Source organism: Falco peregrinus, chromosome Z (genome assembly GCF_023634155.1).
Source record: "Falco peregrinus isolate bFalPer1 chromosome Z, bFalPer1.pri, whole genome shotgun sequence".
NCBI classification, from domain to species: Eukaryota; Metazoa; Chordata; class Aves; order Falconiformes; family Falconidae; genus Falco; species Falco peregrinus.
The window spans coordinates 45,416,849-45,435,454 of NC_073739.1; the positions used below are offsets into that span (position 1 = coordinate 45,416,849).

The 18,606-nt window shown below is 50.9% G+C and overlaps 1 protein-coding gene across 3 annotated transcripts; it reads right to left on the minus strand.

Annotated features, from left to right (window-relative positions):
* Window positions 1–371: 371 nt before the first annotated feature.
* On the minus strand, window positions 372–17,163 carry KLF9 (KLF transcription factor 9). 3 transcript variants are annotated; one of them, XM_055790492.1, is made up of 4 exons: window positions 16,324–17,163; window positions 7,895–7,936; window positions 5,453–5,645; window positions 3,727–3,866 (listed from the first exon to the last, which is right to left on the minus strand). In XM_055790492.1, exons 1-3 carry the CDS (start codon window positions 17,138–17,140, stop codon window positions 5,476–5,478), a joined length of 1,029 nt encoding a protein of 342 aa, XP_055646467.1. In that variant the 5' UTR covers window positions 17,141–17,163; the 3' UTR covers window positions 3,727–3,866; window positions 5,453–5,475. The 3 variants fall into 3 exon arrangements, with proteins under 3 accessions (XP_055646466.1, XP_055646467.1, XP_055646468.1); XM_055790493.1 differs by lacking the exon at window positions 7,895–7,936 and having other exon boundaries at window positions 16,324–17,161; XM_055790491.1 differs by lacking the exons at window positions 5,453–5,645; window positions 7,895–7,936 and having other exon boundaries at window positions 372–3,866; window positions 16,324–17,146.
* Window positions 17,164–18,606: the final 1,443 nt, after the last annotated feature.

The window sequence follows — 18,606 nt, forward strand, 5'->3', positions numbered from 1 at the left end:
CTTTTCCCCTTCTGCAAGTTGTTTCTCCATTTCCCTGCAGTACCAGCAGGAAGAATACCTGTGAAATCACCTAGGAAAATTAGAAAAACAAGGCCCATGCTAAATAATGACCAGCAACACCAAGATCTTCGAAGCTGGCTTGCACGCCACAACTCACAGATTTCATCATGTGCAGCAGTATTCCTTTCATAATCATTCAGACTGGTTCGGATGACCACTGCTTGACTCCAATCATTCAAAACAACTTTTTTTTTTTTAATTGCTTTTTTATTTATTTGGACAATATATATATACATATGTACAAAAACATCTATGCCTACTTTTTTTTTTCTTTTCTTTTTTTTACAATTTTATGTGATTTACAAAACAGGACAGCAAAATAACTTATAAAGGATACTAATACTGTACAAAAATAAAACTGATTAAACTGTTGGAAGTTGGTATTTTACAGTGTTACAGATTACTAGTCTGTAAAACAGCATTTTGAAGTACGTGTCCAGTCTGGTGTATGCTGGGCTAAGTCCATCTGCAAACTGAAAACAGATCTGTAATACAGGTCATGTAAAACTGTTAAAAAAAGAAGTATGTTGTATAGTTATACCTTTAAAGCCATGACTTTTCTATAGTAATGGGCTTTCTTAACCAAGGAGAAGAGCTGTCCTAACTACTAAGTACTTCCAAAATCATACAAGTACATACAGTATTAGAGAACCCGATTTTCCTTTTCTTTTCCAACACTTGCAACACTCTTCAAAACTTAAGTTCAAGATGCAAAGAACTAACCTGCAGTTTATTTGTTGGAGCTTTTATTATTTGCTTTTATTAAAACAAAAGCCCCCAAATCCCCAATGAACAAAATAGAATCTCCAAACCTGACTATTCCCAATGTATTGTTAGTGGTTAATGAATCACATTAATCCTCTCTCCAATGCTGAAATACAGCATACATTACAGCAAATGGGTTACCATTTAGGAAAGTTTGTTTCAGAAACAGGATCTTGTCACATGCAATGACGGCATACGCCTGTATGTCCCACTGTCCCATGGACCAAAGTACACCCCCCACCCCACCCCCAGTCAATTCTTTCAGATGTTGCAGGAACGACGACATTTCTTTAAATGTGCATTCTACCCCAAATATGCAAGATGGAAACCATAAATCTGGCCATTTACTTCCATGTATCGGTTAATCCTGGTAGCCAAGTGATCAAACATCTGACACGCTGATTTAGGAGCTGCTTATCAGCTGTGGCTTCCCATTGTGGTTGACAGGATGTGAAGGGGTCTTGTATTTCACAGGATCAGGCCTTAATTTTCCAAGTGTTGCATTTGTCCTACAATATGGCAACAACCCAGACTGCAGACTCAAAATTTTGCAAGATCTTCACAGAGGAAAACGAAGACAAATGTGCATGCACCTTTGAATGTCACCAGGCTGCACGTGGCCCTGACCCCACTCAATGAGGCAGCATTAACAGTACTGGTAAGCAGAACGCTTTCTTTATTTCTAGATCAACAGAAATACCAAGGCTACCTATTTTTATTAGGAAGAATTCATGTCCCTATAACTCAATTTGGACACCAAAAATTAAAGTTTGGTTTCTAAAATAAATGTTTCAAAAAGCTGAAACGGAGGTAGAAAGTGTGCTTGGTTTCCTGATGTCTTCACTGAAGAAAACATATCCCAGACTGCTCAATATCCCCAATGCCTTAAAAGCAGTTCTCTTCACATGGAATTTATCATAAAACTACACAGGTAAAAGCACTGAATGCAAACTGATTTCTAATGCTGAAAGCCTTATACAACTGTAGAAGAAAACACCCTAATCTCTGAGTTTTTTATGTTTGTTACTAGGAAGCAAGCTTTTTATCACGTAAAACAGTAAGATACTGTAATTGCATATGTACTAACAAGATGTTTTATGTACAGAATTTTACAAGACAACCTAAATTCATCTGCAGTGGAAACACTTTGGGTTTCAGTGTGATTACTCATGAGATGAATTTGGCCCTAAGTCTCTATAGTAGGGCTGCACCTGCCCTTCCTCTTCTGGAGGAAGGGGTAAAAAACAAACAGGACAAGAATGTTTCTGGAAAAAATAATGTGTAAACAGAATTCTCCTCCCTTTATGCAGCTGAGGGGGGGGGGGGGGCTATCACTGATAACCTCTTACAGTTCATGCTTTGTAACCTAAACCCCCCCAATGAAATAGCAAATGACCATGAGAAAGTTTTCCTTCCGTGATGTTTTTGCTCCTTTTAAAGAGCAAAAAATAGCTTTAAAACAAAATTAATATTGCCTTTATCACTGTTTGACGTGCCATGCATGACACGGGTACAACACAAAGTACCAAGAGAAGCTTATGTTGTAAGGAGTATTACGACACAGCTCCCGTCCTGTATTTCCAATTAGCTCATGGTTTTTCCCCATACTCTACAGAAACGGCGATCCAGAGATACAGGAGCCCTTTTGAAGTGCTCCTTACAATAATTTCAGCTGTTTCCATTAGCAGAGTGCTCTTAAGGAAAGGTCTACTCTCTCCATAAGCACACACAACTCCCATGGGAGTCAGGCAAAGGTATGAAGAGAATAAATCTTTAAGGCAAGTTTACGAAGAGAAAAAGCCTTTAAAAAAGCAGCAGTTTATAAAGATGGTAGCTGCTGTTATGCATCCATTCAAACAAAACACAGCAGAATAAAGCACTGTTAGTGGCATTTCTATAGTACAGTACTGTATTTATTGACAAAATAAAAGTATAGGATCAAGTGAGAGACATAAGTTTCTGCTCCCACGCCCATGCCACGTTATCTAGGCTGGCTTGTATTTTTCCAGGTAAGTGAATAACAGCTAAATACACATATGGTCAGAAAACGACTGAGCTGTTGTGGGGCTTTTTTTTGCTTTAAGTATCTTCTTGAATTATACATGTTTTTACTGGAAAAGTACAGCTTATATTCAAAAGTGTAGTTAATACAAAGAAAAATTAAAAGGACCCATTTACTTTAATGGGCCTTCTTGAGTATAAATTCACCTTACCTCAGTATATCAATGAGACATGATTAGTAACATACGTAATGTTTCTCTTAACAGTCTCTTTAAATGCAGGATCATTCTGACACAGAAATAAACCCACTTCTACAATGTGCTATGGAGTTTTTATCTGAGAGTTATTTACGTGACTCAGAAAGTGTTTTTACTTGACAAACTCTAAATACAAGCAGCATTACACTGTTCAACAAAACATGTTCATGACACAGCAATCACAAAGACCTTGGGGTCATGCTACTGTGGTGGCACAGGCCAGACCATCCAGTCAGATGTATGTACACCAGCATCAACACTTTACATTAGAGGCGGTGGTCGCCCCTTCTGCTGGCTATCCTTCCCCTCCTCTCACCCTGCAGTCCACTTGCTCCAGACTGTTGTTATCAGAGCAGGGTGGGGAGGTGGAGGACAGGGAGGGGGGCACAGAGTATTTTTTTTTCTTTTTAATGTTGGCTACATGTGCTTTTGGATGGCAAGGGTGACTGGCATCACAGCCGATGCTCATACTCTGATGCTGCTGCCTGCATCCTTGCCACAGCTCGCTTCCCCTGCCTTCCACACTCCCCTCCCCGGGCCAGCCCTGCCTTCACAAGGAGCTGCTGGAGCTGGACTTTTTGGATCGCTTGATCATGCTGGGGTGAAATTCGGTGTGGCGCCGGGCATGCTTTGTCAGGTGGTCGCTCCGCATGAACCGCTTCTCGCAGAGGGGGCATCGAAACTGTTTCTCGCCGGTGTGGGTTCGGTAGTGCCGGGTGAGCTCGTCAGAGCGGGAGAACTTTTTAAGGCAGTCAGGCCACGTGCAGGGGAATGGTCGCTCGCCTGCAGAGAGGGAAGGATGACAAGACATTTCAGGGGGTGGGGGTAATGCAGGGAGGCACGTACCAGGTTCGCCAACGAGCCAGGGAACAGGCTGCTGAGGGGAAAAAGCTGCTTTTGTTTCCTGCCGTGGTGCCAGCGTCTGTGGAGTTGTTGATGACTCGCTTCATCAGGTTTCAGCCTCACCTCCAGCAGAAGCCAAATCCCTCCAACCGCATGAAACTCACACTCCGATGCAGAACCTTACATGACCCCAAAGACTGTCAAAACAACAGATGAGCTCTGCTTGTGCCTGCACGTTTTTCATGTCAGGCTCACTATGGTGGTATGGGAACAGAGCGCCAATATTATTCCTCTGACGCTTCCATTCTGCTGAATAAAATAATTTGTAACCACTAGAAAAGAAGCCAAAAAAAATCTTTCACCTAAGACAAGTCATTCTAGCCCTGGGAGAACGGACCAGGGAAGGACTGGGGAAAGCAGTGCAGCCTTGGGTTGCTAACACATAGAACAAAACCATTGCGGCTGCAAAGAAAAGTCCCATGCCCCCTCTCCTCCCTTCCCCCAGAAATCCAAGCTGCTCCAGAGTGTCTGTCTCCTAGATGGCTGATTTGAGGACAGGAAAACTGCCTCATTATTCCCAACTATATTGATATAAATGTTTGCTATGATGGTGAAGAACTAAACCAAATATTTTAACCTAAACCACACCACGCCTTTGCTTTTGTGTGAGGACTGAACAGCACTCACTGTAACCTTCCTGGCACGACACATCCCTGCAGGTCACCTCTGTGGGTTGCACAGGCTGTGCCTACAGGCACAGACACAGCATCTCCTGACCAGCAAAGCTGACCCTAGTCCATGGCACAGACAGAAATCAATGGTGCTTAAGTTCACATGAAAGCTTTCAGTCACAGACATCACACATTGCTGCAGTTTGATGTCTTAATTCCCTTTCTTAAGAGCCTCCTGAAGGGAATATAAGTGACAGCTATGTGACAGCTATTTATAGTCAACCATGAAATTATAAAAACTATCCCAGGAGTTTTCCAGCTTGGAAGAGTTGGAAGGAAACTCAAGAACTCCAGTATTTCTTGGTACTGTGAAGTTTGGCACAACAGGCGAGCCTGCTTTACATTTACAGACTGCAAAAAAAGGAGTAGTTTACAAGAAAGTGTGCCTTGGAGTCCTCCCCAGACACAACAGCAGCAAAAAAGGCTAAAGGCTTCAATGAACAGCCCAGACACAAAGAGGCCAGCCAGCATCAGAAAAGAATGGCACAGCTGTAGGGAGAATAAAAGAGGCGGGGGGAGTGTCTGATGGCATCCAAAAAGCCCAGGAGGATAAGGATAGACCAGGTAAGCTGAGATGTAGCTACATCGTGGGCCCAGAAAGCCCTAGTGAGCTTCTCTTAAATAACACAGCCGTTTTCACAGTTTAGGCTCCTAATGATATGGTGCTCCCTGACAGGCGGCTGCTCCATCCCAGACCAACCAGTGTGCAGCAGAGCTGCAACTGGATGAGCAGGACCGCGCAGGGTGCAGCAGTCCCTCGGGCAGCCGCAGCATGGTTATGCTTTCTTCCCTTACCTCGTGGCGATGCTGGTCCTTGGTCAGGGCAGAAGGATGCAGAGGGAGCCAAACCGGCCTGCTGCCTGAGCCCGGTGCAGGCACGGCTGCCAGCCATCCTGATCCAGGGCTATTTTTTTTTTTTTTATAAACAGGTTTCTTGGCTCCCTGCTGTATGCATTCAGACACGGTTGGAAGCCCTTCTGAACAACCACTGCTGGTACAAAAGAAATTAATTAAAACAGTATGTAGGCTCACACATGCATGAAGGCCATGACCGCAGCGACATGGCCGAGCAGCACCAGGAGCTGTACCGAGTGCTCATACCACTATCCTCCCCTGGCTTTGCCCTGCCCAGCGCCCAGCCTCGGCATCTGAGGCAAGTGTTTCACTTGTGCTGCTCTTTTGCTATCTATCTCACGGTTTCTGTCGCAGCTCCTGCAAGCAGGCAGCAGCGGGAGGTGCAGAACAGCTTTCTAGCTCCCCCCGGGGAAAGTAGAAGTGCTATACCTCTTGCATGTGTGGAGGCATCCAGTACATGGCTCTATGTCAGGCACTTGCAGCTCAGGCATCCTGCCTCAGGCCCAGAAGCTGCATCTCCAACCACCCACCCCAGGACAGCTCTTTGGCCTGCAGAAGTGCCTGACTGTACTACATGGAGACAAGTGCTTAGGCTGGATAACAAGGATCACGCTCTTGGGGTGCAGCACCTACATTTTAGACATGGTACTATCCAACCAGGGTGCCTAAAAGCAGTGTTTTGAATTGGCTCCACATAGCCCTTGAGCTTCCCCCTGCCCTCCCAGAACTACAGATGGGAAGACAAAATGCAGCCCGGTTACTGGAATTCACCCACTCCACATGCCAGGTGGAAAACGCTTCTAGGTCCTGCAGCATAACCTCAAAGCTCTGGCGAAAGGCAGGCTTTGCTCAGGATCCCTTGTATAAGTTTGGCACTGCACTCCCCAGGGAACCAGCCCTGAGCCAGGCAGGGCGAACACGCCAAAGGCCACAGGGAGCCTGGCACGGTGGAGGCATGCCCTGCTACTGACGAGAGCTGCCATGCACCAGGATGGTGAATGCAGAAGAGATGGCTGCTGGAGACAGCTGGCTGTGCTCCCTCAGACTCATGAGAGCCACCACCAGCACCCACCACCCACTGCTAAGCCCCAGGCACAGTGGTAGAGAATGGCACCACCACCTCAGCGACACAAGCCCACAGAGGCTGTCACAGCCACTTTGGAGGTGCATATACAAAAGCAGACCAGGTATAATCCCTGGCATCAGGATGCATTAAGCTCCAGACTTCTCAGAACAGAGAGACAAGGGGGAAGGGAGGCTTATTCCAGGCCCTCTGGGGGTGTCTCCAAGCCTGACGATCTGCTGCTCCCCTTGGTTACAAAGCTGTAGCGGAAGACACCAGCCTAGAGGGTTGGCCTCAGGGACAGACTTAATAGGTGCAGAGCCGGTGTACAGTGTGTGTCTAGGCAGCTTTTAAGGCAAGGTAGAGACACCTGATGACATGTGATGATTGCCCACTCAGCAAAAACAGCTGCTGTATTTGCTGGTTGCATCTGACATGCCTTTTTTTAAAGCAGCAGAGATGCTTGTGTAAGAGTCCACTGAGCAAATAGGTCTTGCAACTCACACACAGCCAGGCAGGCAACAGCCCACAGAGCTGCAATGCAAGCTAGTGCTGTCTCCATCTGGAGATACAGATTCCTGTGTCATGTCTCAGTCAAGAAATACCTTTTCCATATGATTTTTCCCCTTAGTTCTGGAAGTAGTAATGCTAAAGCTTGAAACAAGCAGAATGAACCATCAAAAGAGGTTTATGCAAGCTTCCTATGGTGGCAGTATGCTACTTATGCTTTAAGACATGCCTTAGATGGGATTTCCATCAAGAGATGAAGGAAGAACCAATGGAATATCATGGTATCTTAAAACTACACGCAGTATGATCTGAACACAAGAGATAAAAGATATAAATAATTACTTAAAAAAAAATATATATACACATATATCCAGGGCAACTTACAGAACTAACAGTGAAACAGAAACTGATTTACAGGCTATAGGAATAGGTACATCTGCAGAACTCCCATTCTTCGTCCTGGGTGCTACCAGGAATGTAGTAAGAGGCATAGTTTATGCTGAGCACAAGCTAGCAGTGACTCTTCAGAGGTCTTCTATGGAGTCTAAAGAACTCCAGAAGGCCTGACCTGCTTTAAATCCCATACAGATACAAAGGCCACTATAGATCCTTTTGATCTTTGTTCTCTTGCTTCACCTGACCTTGTCTCCCTGCTCCTTCTCACCACCCTCTACTGCAAATGGTTAGTTTCTTCTTTGTGAGTTTAAACTCTGTATCCAAGCTGCTTTGTATGCCCTGAGGCAGGTCCACTTTATTCCATTTCCATTTTATTCTGAATAGACAGTAAATTATTTAGCTTTTTGCCCTACCCTGGGATTTCTTCATATTGTAGTCTTGCGCAGGAAAGGTTTCTGGAAAAGAATACAGAGTAGGCATTAGCAGACTTGTTAATAGTACAGGTAGTACTGGTATCCTCATTCATCATCTGCCTGCTCACTACAAAAATGCTGCTTTAGATGTGGATGACTGAAGTTCAGAGCTGCAGCTCACAGCGGTTTTAACAAAGATTAATTCATTTGGACAAATGAGGGGACGAGAAGTTCTGAGTGACTTTTCTGTGAGAGAGGAGGCTGCGTTTGAAAAAGCTGAAGACAAAGCCAATGATCACACACTTGGGAAAATCACTTGGCATGTAACAGGACATGCACTAGGACTGCAGCACACTGAGCATCTGTGGTGAAATGAAGTACTAATTTTACATGAATTACTGAAATTGCATGAGCACTGGCATTACAGAAGACATTCGGAGATTGTTGTTGGTGTGGATGGAAGCCCGGCAACGACGAACCATTTGCTAGGCTCACACTGTCTTCCTCGCTGACAAAAGTGAGGCTGGACACAACCATGAGTCCAGAGTCTGGCATCAGTACTAGCTAATGAAGAACAGTTTGCTGTCAAATAATGTTAATGATGCTACTTTACACATTAACTAGAAAACTAAATGGACTGTAGCTACAGCTGCATGAATGGACACCTCATTAGACACCCTTGACTGGCCTATGTTATTAAAGATGACACCACCAAGCACATGGTAGGACTGTGCTGCCCAGTATTCACAGCAGCAACTATTTTAAGAATCAAAACTGCAGAATGGTTCAGAGTTTGACTTCTGGGGTGTGGTGTCTATGCATGGCTCCCACCTTGCCCAGCGGCTGACATGGCACAGCTAGCCAGTACCTCCTGCTGCAGGGACACCTCCTGCCTGTGGCACCTGCCCTGAAGCCCAGCCCAACTGAACTGCTGCAGGGCTGACCCCTCCTGCCGGGCAGCTGATGGGAAAGAGGAAGAAGGGAAAGCACACAAATACGGAAGGAAAGCCCAAATAGCAACATCTCTGGCCACCAGCAGGGAGCAAAACTACTTGGCAAAACAGGACTGGCATAACTGGCTCTGCATGGTTCAAATGAGAGAATCTAATCCCCACCTTCATCTTCCAAGGTCCTCCTTGGTACCTCTGTGGCTGCTGGAGCCTAAAGTTTCCAAAGAAATATTGGTGCCCTAGGAATAACTGGTCCTGTACCACAATACTTGACTTAGAGATGACAATGATAAGCAATTTTGATTTTTTCTTCCCTGTGATCCCACTTAGCCACCACTCTTGTATGTCTCAGTGTCTTCTGAGTATGACAGGTTCTGTAGGTGGATGTCAAGAACATAGTCCAGCTTGTTGCAAGGAGGAGGGAAAAAAATAAAATGCAGGCTATCTTCCTTGCTTCAGACTAGCTGTATCTCAAGTCTCTCTTACTTCCCCCTCCCAGAGCATCACTTGCCCCACACACCCTCAATGAGCAATTTCCTGTGGGACACAGGATTTTGATCAAACGTTCACATGCAAGATACTCCAGTGAACACGGATCTTACAGACATCTTTGCATCCACTTTGGGGCAGAGAGAGCAGAGGCCTTTTGAACAGTCTTTTTCTTCTGGGATATTCCAAAATCAGGTCATCAAAACACATGGCAACCACAAGGTACAGATGCTGGTATGAAAAAACACAGAGGGACATCTGCAGTGAGGATGCTAGGTACTGTGTGCCTAGAACAAGGGCTTCTGCAACACCTAAACCACAGCCATCAGGTCAGGCAACAGATCAGACACTGCTTATGGGACAGGCAATGGATGGATGGGTTGCAGCAAGGGGTTTATTCTGCCAGCACTCAGGACTAAACACTACAGGACAATTCAGGTCTTAAAATGCTGCTTTCAGCAAGTATTTCGACTGCTCTGACATCCTCAAAACAACCACTCAACAGCTGCATGCATATGCACGTGTTTGAGTCCCTTTCAGAAGGCCAGATGCAAACCCACCTGCTAAAACCTCACCACTGCTGTGCTGCTGGGAACCTAAATCCCGGCAAGACTCAGTCTTGCAGTTACCTCCACGTGACACAGCATCAGATGCAAGGGACATCATTACAGTTTCTCTGCCAGATCACAATCCCTCCTGCCTGCCATACAAAAGGCTTTCTGTGTGTGTGTACACACAAACACACCAGTCAGGGAAGCTACCTGAGAGCAGCCAGAGTTACATCTATACTTTCATAGTTGAGATGAGTGCCCTCAGCCGTACACTCTTGGGTACATGGGACAAGGTCCTACCTCTTCCCCTTTCCTATCTTACCTCCATTTGAACCACCTCTGTTATGCAGCAATACTTAAATATTAACTTAGCAACAGCGAAAGACCACCTCCTAGCCTGGTGCTTAGGGCACTTACTTGGGACTGAAGAGCACTGGGTTTAAGCTCTTCCCTGTTGGAATGAGTAAATACTTGCTAAGGGGAAACATTTTTGGCAGAGGAAAGAGGAATGCAATTTCACATTCATTCAGAGAAATGATGTATTTTTTGTTATTTCACAAAGTCTCTCTTTATGAGAGACATGAGATATGTCACTCAAACTGAGCTATTGCCTCCCATGTCCCTTCGTAGATTCCCGAAGTAACTTGGAATCTATTAGTTACATTCTGGTGTCTTCAGCAGGCAGAGCGTTACAGGTAAGGTTGTTCTGTGTGAGCTGTTTCCAGTAGCATCTCTGAGGTGCATGGTGCTCAGCGTAGGTAAGAAAAGATGGCATTATCCCCAGTGAGACATGAGATTTGAGATATGGACATGAGATTAGTCCATGTTTCAAAAGGCTCTTCCCTGAAGTTTAAGATATTTACAGAGCGCTTTCAGGCTATTCACAGTCATTGCTACTTGAATATAGATGGTGAACTACGCTATCACAAGTAAACAGTATATGAAGTGTGCTTTGCCATCACTACCTCAGAGTCTGGCTGTTTAACCTTAACTTGGCCTCTCCCTGCTCTTACAGCTGCAGGTCTGGGAGCTGTGCAATGCCAGCATGGCAGGTGATGAAGGGGAATGATCATTCCTGCAGGGATCCTAACAGCTAGGGCTACAAGACACACAAGCTAACAAGAGCAGGTGACACCCACCACACAGTCTTCAGCACCACAGCACAACAGCGCGCAGAAACTCGGTAAAGCTGCATTTTCAACACATCCATCTGGAAACAGTATTTGCACTCTTATGGGTGATGCCTGTTCATTGCTTCTGTTGTACATGTCCACTGCTTTACGTCAACTCAATTAATATACAATCTTCCTGGAATGCTTTCCCACTGTGACACATACACATCCTTAAAGTTTTTATTTTTAGCAGGAAAAAACTCAAAACCAAAACCAACTAAACACTGGGAGTCAGGCAACACTGACCTTAATCTTGAAGACTTTTGCCTACCTTACTTAGCTGGCAAGGCTTCCAGTCAGTCAGTAGGATCATGTTTCTCCAAGACCTAGAAACATTCCTGTTAGAACTCCAGCCATTCGCACATTTCATTAACCCATGAGAATGGGCATCTCAGATGGAGGTCTGAATTTAGCAAAAAACGTCCTGGTGGCTCCACTTTCGGCTCTTCAGTCTTCTTCTAAAGGATCTAAAGATCTGAAGTGACATTGCATGAGCTGGATAAGAAGGGCTTAAAAGGCTAAATTTCAAATTATGCTCCCACAAAATACCCCGAAAGGCCCCCAGAGAGCAGAGGATTGTCAGCGTATCAGCATCTGACCAGTCTGCCGAGCTACTGATAATCTAGAACACAAGTAACAAAGCAGCACAGTCAAAACCAAACTGATCCGGGGGCTGGATCAATGCTGTGATATCCAGATTGCTGTACTAGGCAAGCTGCAGTGCTTATCTTTCCTTTCTACCAGAAAGGCTGCTCAGCTCTACTGTGCAGACCAACCTAGGGAGCCATGCCTCTGCCTACAACCCTGCTACCGAACACTGCTGAAAGCCAAATGCCACACGTAACAAACTCTTGGTATTGTTTGGACCTAGTCTATACAATGATGCAGCTGGCTGAAAAGCCGAGCTGAAGAGGGAGAACTTTTCACACATTAGGTTTTTGTGTGTTTAACCTCTTAATTAAGGGTACCTGATACAGAGGTGAACCTCCCACTGATCTGCAGCACCACATCCTGAGAAGCTTCTGGGATTCACTTCCCCAGGCAAGTAAACTCCTACAGGTCCTGTATAAGGAGACATCTCACGAAACAGCTGTATAGCATCTTCTCTGTCCCTCTTTCCTGACCAGGAGGATCTCCTCTCAGCAACCAAGTGCCCTTTAACTGGCTTGTACTCAACACCATGATAGACAATGTACATTCCTTAAAAGTTTGTTTCTCCTGCCAATTTCTCTCCCTCTCCCTATCAGTGTCTTGCCTGTTGCTCCATGCTGCCTGCCCAGAGGTTCTGACTGAGATGGGTTGTTTATTCTCATATGCCTTTATTTTCCTTGGAAACTCTTTGGCCTGCACATCCCTCTCTCTTCTGCTCCCCACCATCACCTTTGAGGCTAACTATAACCCTATGCACTACCAGTCATAATCAAACCCTTAGAACTGCCCATTTAGAGAAGTCTGTGCATTTTCAAGTAACTTTCTGTGTACCTGCTGTTGCTTGTCATTTTCTTGGTCTGAGTCCCCTGCCTTCTCCTGACCTCTGCAACACACTCAGGGCTCAGGTCTCGCACGTCTTGCCTATGTGTCTGGGCATTTTTCTGTGCTCTGAAGGGAAAGTCTGCAAGGCTTGGTCACACCATCTCAATGTTCAAGACTCTCAAGTGGACAGATGACTCATAACCCCTCCTACCACCACCAAACCTCAGCAGAGTTTACATGTACTATATATACTCCTGCAAGACCATCCCGTAAGGGATGGGGAAACCTAAGGTATGGTCACGTTGTAGAGCTATCCCTTCACCTGCCTTCCCAACAAACAGCTTTTGGCTTATAAGCCACTGGGGATAATGCCATCTTTTCTTACCTACGCCGAGCACCACGCACCTCAGAGATGCTACTGGAAACAGCTCACGCAGAACAACCTTACCTGTAACGCTCTGCCTGCTGAAGATACCAGAACGTAACTAATAGATTCCAAGTTACTTCGGGAATCTATGAAGGGACACGGGAGGCAATAGCTCAGTTTGAGTGACATGCTTGTCCTTGTGTCCCCGGGTCTTTGCAAGTTAATACATCTCGAATGTAAGTACATATATATGACAGAATGAAGAAGTGCCTGATCGTACTGCAGAAACACCAGGGGTCTGGCGAGGAGTGATTATCACCCCGGGAAGGGACAGAGTTCAGACTTCCTTGGCTTCCTCCTACAAATCCTGCTCTGCTAATTCAGGCCGAGTGCAGTGGGATTGGCCGCACAAGCAAGGGGGCTGTTTGCACAAACAGGACGTGCAGTGCCACCTGCTGACCCGTCTCTGTTACAATAACGCAGAAGACAATTGCTGATGGATGGCTAATTTGTGTCGCCTGGAAATCGAACTAGAGTCATCATCAAAGGCCCAAACTTCAAGCAGTTACATAGACAAATTTAGTCTTGGAAATATGGAATGCCTTTGAACCAACACATACAAGGAATCATTAATAAAATACAGAACTCTGAGCATAAGAGTCTTTGGTCTCCTACTCTTCTACCTGTATTTGGTATTTCATTTATTGCTTTGCATTAGCTTAGTAGAGATGGTCTGGTGAGTTTTTGTATTCTCACACAGAACAGAGGAGCATCCAGAGCCTTCCAACTTGCTTGGTTAGTATCCATGAGTAAAGAGAGCTGTGGCTACAAGCAAGCGCACAGGTGCAAACAGAAGTCCTAGAGCCATTTTCCAAGACAGAGAGACTGAGATTAAATATTTAAAGTTTAAGACCAGGAGGCCTCTACAGGTGGCTGCATACCTACTTCCACTAAAGGCTACACAGCAGCAAGAAACCCAGTCGGTGGCCCAATAAAAAAATGGAAGGCAGATGAATTCAAGAGGCTCAGATATACAAGAGAGAAATGAAAAAAAGGAAAGAAAATGGTACTAACGAGGAAGCATTAATGCTCTGCAATATGAAATTATGAATTAATTCCAGAGGTCCCACTGAATCCTACTGTTGCTAAGGAATTGTTCTCTCATCTATAAAAATAATCAGCGTTAGCAGTATCATTTAGCATTTCAGTTAGCTACAATTAACTGTTCACATCAGGAAGCTCTGGAAGTTCAATGCTGCTGGGTGTCTGTAGTGTTTTTAATTACACAGACACACTGTGAAGGTACATCTCATACTTGGAGCTAAGGCCACCCACTTGTGAGCAGCACATGCTAAAACTCACGCCACTTCGGGAGGTACTTGTTATAACACTACTGCTTACAGCACACCATGTGGGTTGTACAGTACATTAATTTACATGTCATCCCCCAGAATGCTATCCCAGACAACGTCTACTTTGGTTCCCATGTTGGGGTGGATAGTTGAGCATGGGGTAGTAAGTGGAAATTATGCTAACGCATTTTCTTGGTCACTTATGAGCCAACATTTTGCAAGGCATGAGTTACATTCAGCCTCCAAAAGAGCATCAGAGCTGCAGCCTCTGAGCCGGTAACAAAACAATCCTTGGCACAGGTCCCGAGGTCAGTACAGGGTCACCACTGAACGTCCTCCCTCCTGGCTCATGGAGGCAGTCTTAACTGCCTGACCACGGAGCTCACCGCGCTGAGCCGTGTCCAGTAATCCTCCTCCTCCCCCGATCTCTGGAGCTAAGCACCCAGCAGATCTGGCAGCAGGGCACTGGTAGGCAACCTGCACCGGGCCGCCTCCTCTGCAGTGCACACACACCTAGGCTCACAAGCAAGCCCGAGCAACAGAAGCTTAGCTGGAGCTCAAACGTGGCCACATCCTACCCAAGCTGCGTTAAATACTACAGCAATGCCTGGCAGCACACCCCTCGGGTGATCAACTCGTTTTGTACTTCACCACTTACCATCACTGTGAACAGACAAAACCCAGAAAAGAACGACCGTCTAACTGAACAGACGTGAAGCACGTGAAATTAAGTGTTGGCAGCACTTGTCTCCTTTGATCTGCTCCTTCCCATACTTCCACGCAACCCTTTAATTTAGAGCAATTTTTAAGCAGCTTTGTGTGCTGCACTGTGGCCCCAATTGCAATTCAGAGACGTAAAGGGTTCCATTCAGCCACTTGCACTAGAGGGCTTAAAAAAAAAAACAAACCACAAAAAAATCACAGAAAATTCTACAATTGCTTTCCCTTAGTGCTCAGGCAGAGCCGGAGGAAGTACGAATCTCTGCAGCAGAATTTTTTTTATCTGTAGGTTTCCATGTTGCCACACCCTCTAAAGCGCCCGGGCGAGGACAGGGGTATCGCGCAGCCTGATGAATTAAGCCCTTGTGGAACGCGCCTGAGCTGGGTCGCGACCACCGATACCGCGAGGACCGCCGGGCAGAGCCGCGGCCAGTCGCCTGGGACGGCGCCCGTTTCTGCTCGGCCGGAGCCGCGGCGCCGGCACGCTGTGGGCACTAGTCCGGCGGCGGGCTGCCCCACCGGGGGGAGCCCGCGGAGCTGACACCGGTTTTCAGGGGACGCGCTTCCTAAGTTTTCCCGTCCCTCCCGCTGGGTCCCGCGCCGGCCGGCCCCGGGTCCCGCCAGCGCCCCGAGTGCCGCTCCCGCGGCGCGAGGAGCCGCCACCGCCCTTCCCCGCGGCGCGGCGGCAGCGCCGCCCGCCCCCGCCCCGGCACCGCGGCCGCCGGCCCGGCTCCGCCGCCGCGAGCTGCGGCTCAGGGAGGCTCCGCAGACGCGGGCCGCGCAGCGGGGGAGCGGGACGCGGTGGCGGGCGGAGCCGAGGGGCGCGGGCAGCGCGCGCCCGTCCGCAGCGCGGCGTGGGCCGTCCCGCCCCCACCCGGTTCGGGGATACGCGTGGCAGTTCGGCCGCCGTGCGGGTGCCCGCCCGCCTACACCGGCAGGAGGCCCCGTTCCCGCCGCCCCGGTGACTACCTCACCCGCCACCCCGAGCGGGCTCGGCGTTCCCCGGCGCTGCCGCCCCGGCCGCGGGAGGCGCCCGCTGCACCCCCCCCGCGCAGGCAGCGGGCAGGCAGCGGCGGCAGGCTCTGCTGCAGCCCCGCCCGGGGCGGCCGCCCGCTCCCGCTGCCGGTCCGGCACCGCCGCGGGAAGGGAGAGGAGGGGCAGAGAGCGGCGGGCCAGGGGTAAAGGGGTGCGGGTGGGAAGGGAAGAAAGGAAGAAAAAACCCGAATCCCCAGAGCCAAGGCGGAAAGGCAGGGCGCGGGGGCGCGAGGGGGCGCCGGGCGCGCCGCCGGCCGGGTTCATCTGAGGACAGGCGCTCGCTCCCTCCTCCCCTCCCTCCGCCCGCCGCCGCCGCTGACCTGTGTGCACCCGGTAGTGCGCCTTCAGGTGGGAGGACTTGCCGTAGACCTTGCCGCAGCCGCTGTAGGGGCACTTGTGCCGCTTCTCGGCCGCCAGCTTCCCCTTGGGGGCGTCCCCGGCGGCGCGCAGGCGGGGGGGCGGCCCCGGCGGCGGGCTGCGGGGCGGGCTGCAGGCCGGCTCGGTGGCCGCGTCGCTGTCGGAGCCCGCGTCCTCGTCGGGGCTCTCGACGCTGTCGCTGCAGACGGAGGGGGCGGGCAGCGGCCGGTACTTGTTCAGCTCCAGCAGGCTCTTGGCGATGGCCAGCAGGGCGCAGTAGTCCTTCCAGGCGTCGCGGGGGTCGCGCAGCTCCCGGGCCGCCTCTCCCTCGCCCGGCACCTTCAGCCGCGCCGCCTCGGGCACGGCGGAGCGGTTGGAGATGGAGACCAGGCACTGCGCCGCCACGAAGTCCACGTAGGCGACGGCCGACATGGTGCGGCCGCGCCCCGGCGACGGGGGGCTCCGGGCGCCTTCAGTGCGCGCCCGCCGGGCCGGCCGCGCCGCCGCCAGCCATGGCCCGCCCGCGGCGCGGGGCGTCTGCGGTGCGGGCAAGAGCGGCGCGGCGGAGAACGGGGGAAAAATAAATAGCGGGGCGCCGGGCAGGTCCCTCACCGCCGCCCCCCGGGGGCGGCGCGCAGCCGGCGGGGGGGAGCACCGCCCGCCGCCCGCCCGGCCAGCGCGGGGGCCGGGGGAGAGGAGACCGCCCGCCGCGCCGCCGCCCGCCCCGCGCCGCGCGCCGCCCGCGTGCTCCTGCCCGGGAACGGCCGCGCCGAGTCCCATCACGTCAGGTTCGGAGCCCCCTCCCGCCCCCCCGATTGGCCAGCAGGCAGGGCCGGCCGGCTCTGTTTACCTTCTCCCCCCGCCACTCACAGCGTCCCTTTTCTAGGGGGGTGTGGCCGCCGGGCGGCCGCCCCGCCAATCCCCGCGCTCCCTCCCCAGGCCGCGTGCTACTCCGGGCTCCCCGCCGCGCCCGCTTAAAAGGGTCCCGCCGCAGCGGCGCGGGGGAAGCGGGGACGGACGGCGCTGCGGTGGGCTGCCCGCACGCCGCGTAGGGGCGCCCCGCCCGTGCCGTCCGCTCCGCGGCCGAGGCGGCGGCGGCGGCCCTGCTCCGGGAGGCGGCGGGGCCCCAGGCCGTGCGGCGCCGAGCGGGTTAAGTGCCCTCCTGGAAGCCCTACGGTCCCAGCAACGGGCCGGCCAATGGGAAGTGAGCCGGCTGATGTCACTGGCGAGGCCCCCGCCAATCGGCGCGAGGTTCCGAACAGTGCGCAACACTTGTAAACCCGGCGGGCGCCCGCGACCCGCCCGGCCCCGCCCCCGCCCCGCCGGGAGCGCGAGCCCCTGGCAGCCCTGCCGCCGGCGGGGCGGGGGGCTGCCCCGGGGCAGGGCTGGGCCGCGGGAAGGCCCTTTCCGGGATGGGTTTCGGTGACCGAGGCGCGGACCGGAATCGGCGCCCACCTGCCCGCGGGCTGAAGCTCCCCGCCCGGCCTGGGGACCGGGCTCGCCGCGCCCCGCGGGCAGGAGGCGGGAGCACCGGCCCTGTGCGGGGAGCGGGACCCCCGCCGCCCTGTGAGGCCCTCCGAGGAAACCCGGTGCCCTTAGACATTGCGCCGCCGCGGCGCCATCGCCGAGACGCGCGGTTGCCTCGGGATGGGTGTAGGCAGGACCCCGCTCCGTGCCCTCCCCGGGCCGCGGGCGCTCCGTGCTGGCCAGGCGGGCGGCTCGACGGCGCCCGCCCACCCTTTGGACACGGGAGGGAAGTTTGACGAGGCCGTGGGAGGGCTGTGCGGGGCGGCTGGCCAGCGGCGGTCGGGCCACTCGCAGCCCTGTCCGGTCGCCCAGCTCGAGCCAGCGTTGGCCAAAAGTAGAACGGCTGCCCGGCGGGAGAGGCGCTGCCGTCGGCGCGGCGAGTCCCGCCGCCCGGTGCCAGCTGAGGCCCCGGGGCGGCAGAGCCACCGCAGCCCGGTGCCCCTGGCTGTGCCCTGCCGTCCCCGGGCGCGGCCCGGCCTCCCTTGCAAAACCGGACAGGGCCCGGATGGTAAAGAGCTTTATGGATTGCCATTAATCTCTTTAACTGAACATGGAAATAATGAGGAAGCGACTACAGAAGCGTGGCAGCGTTGCAGTCTCCCTGCAGGAAATAGAAATGAGTAGATGTCAGCCATTTTGTACGCCAGCCTGCTAAATCTCTAGGTACGACCTTGGGCAATAATAATCCTTTATCACGGATAATTGGTATAAGGCTGAAA

Coding starts and splice junctions, on each gene's coding strand:
- KLF9 (XM_055790491.1), bottom strand. CDS start 17,140: ATGGGACTCGGCGCGGCCGTTCCCGGGCAGGAGCACGCGGGCGGCGCG. Junction 3,867..16,323: donor GCACTACCGGGTGCACACAG/GTCAGCGGCGGC, acceptor CCCTCTCTGCAG/GCGAGCGACCATTCCCCTGC.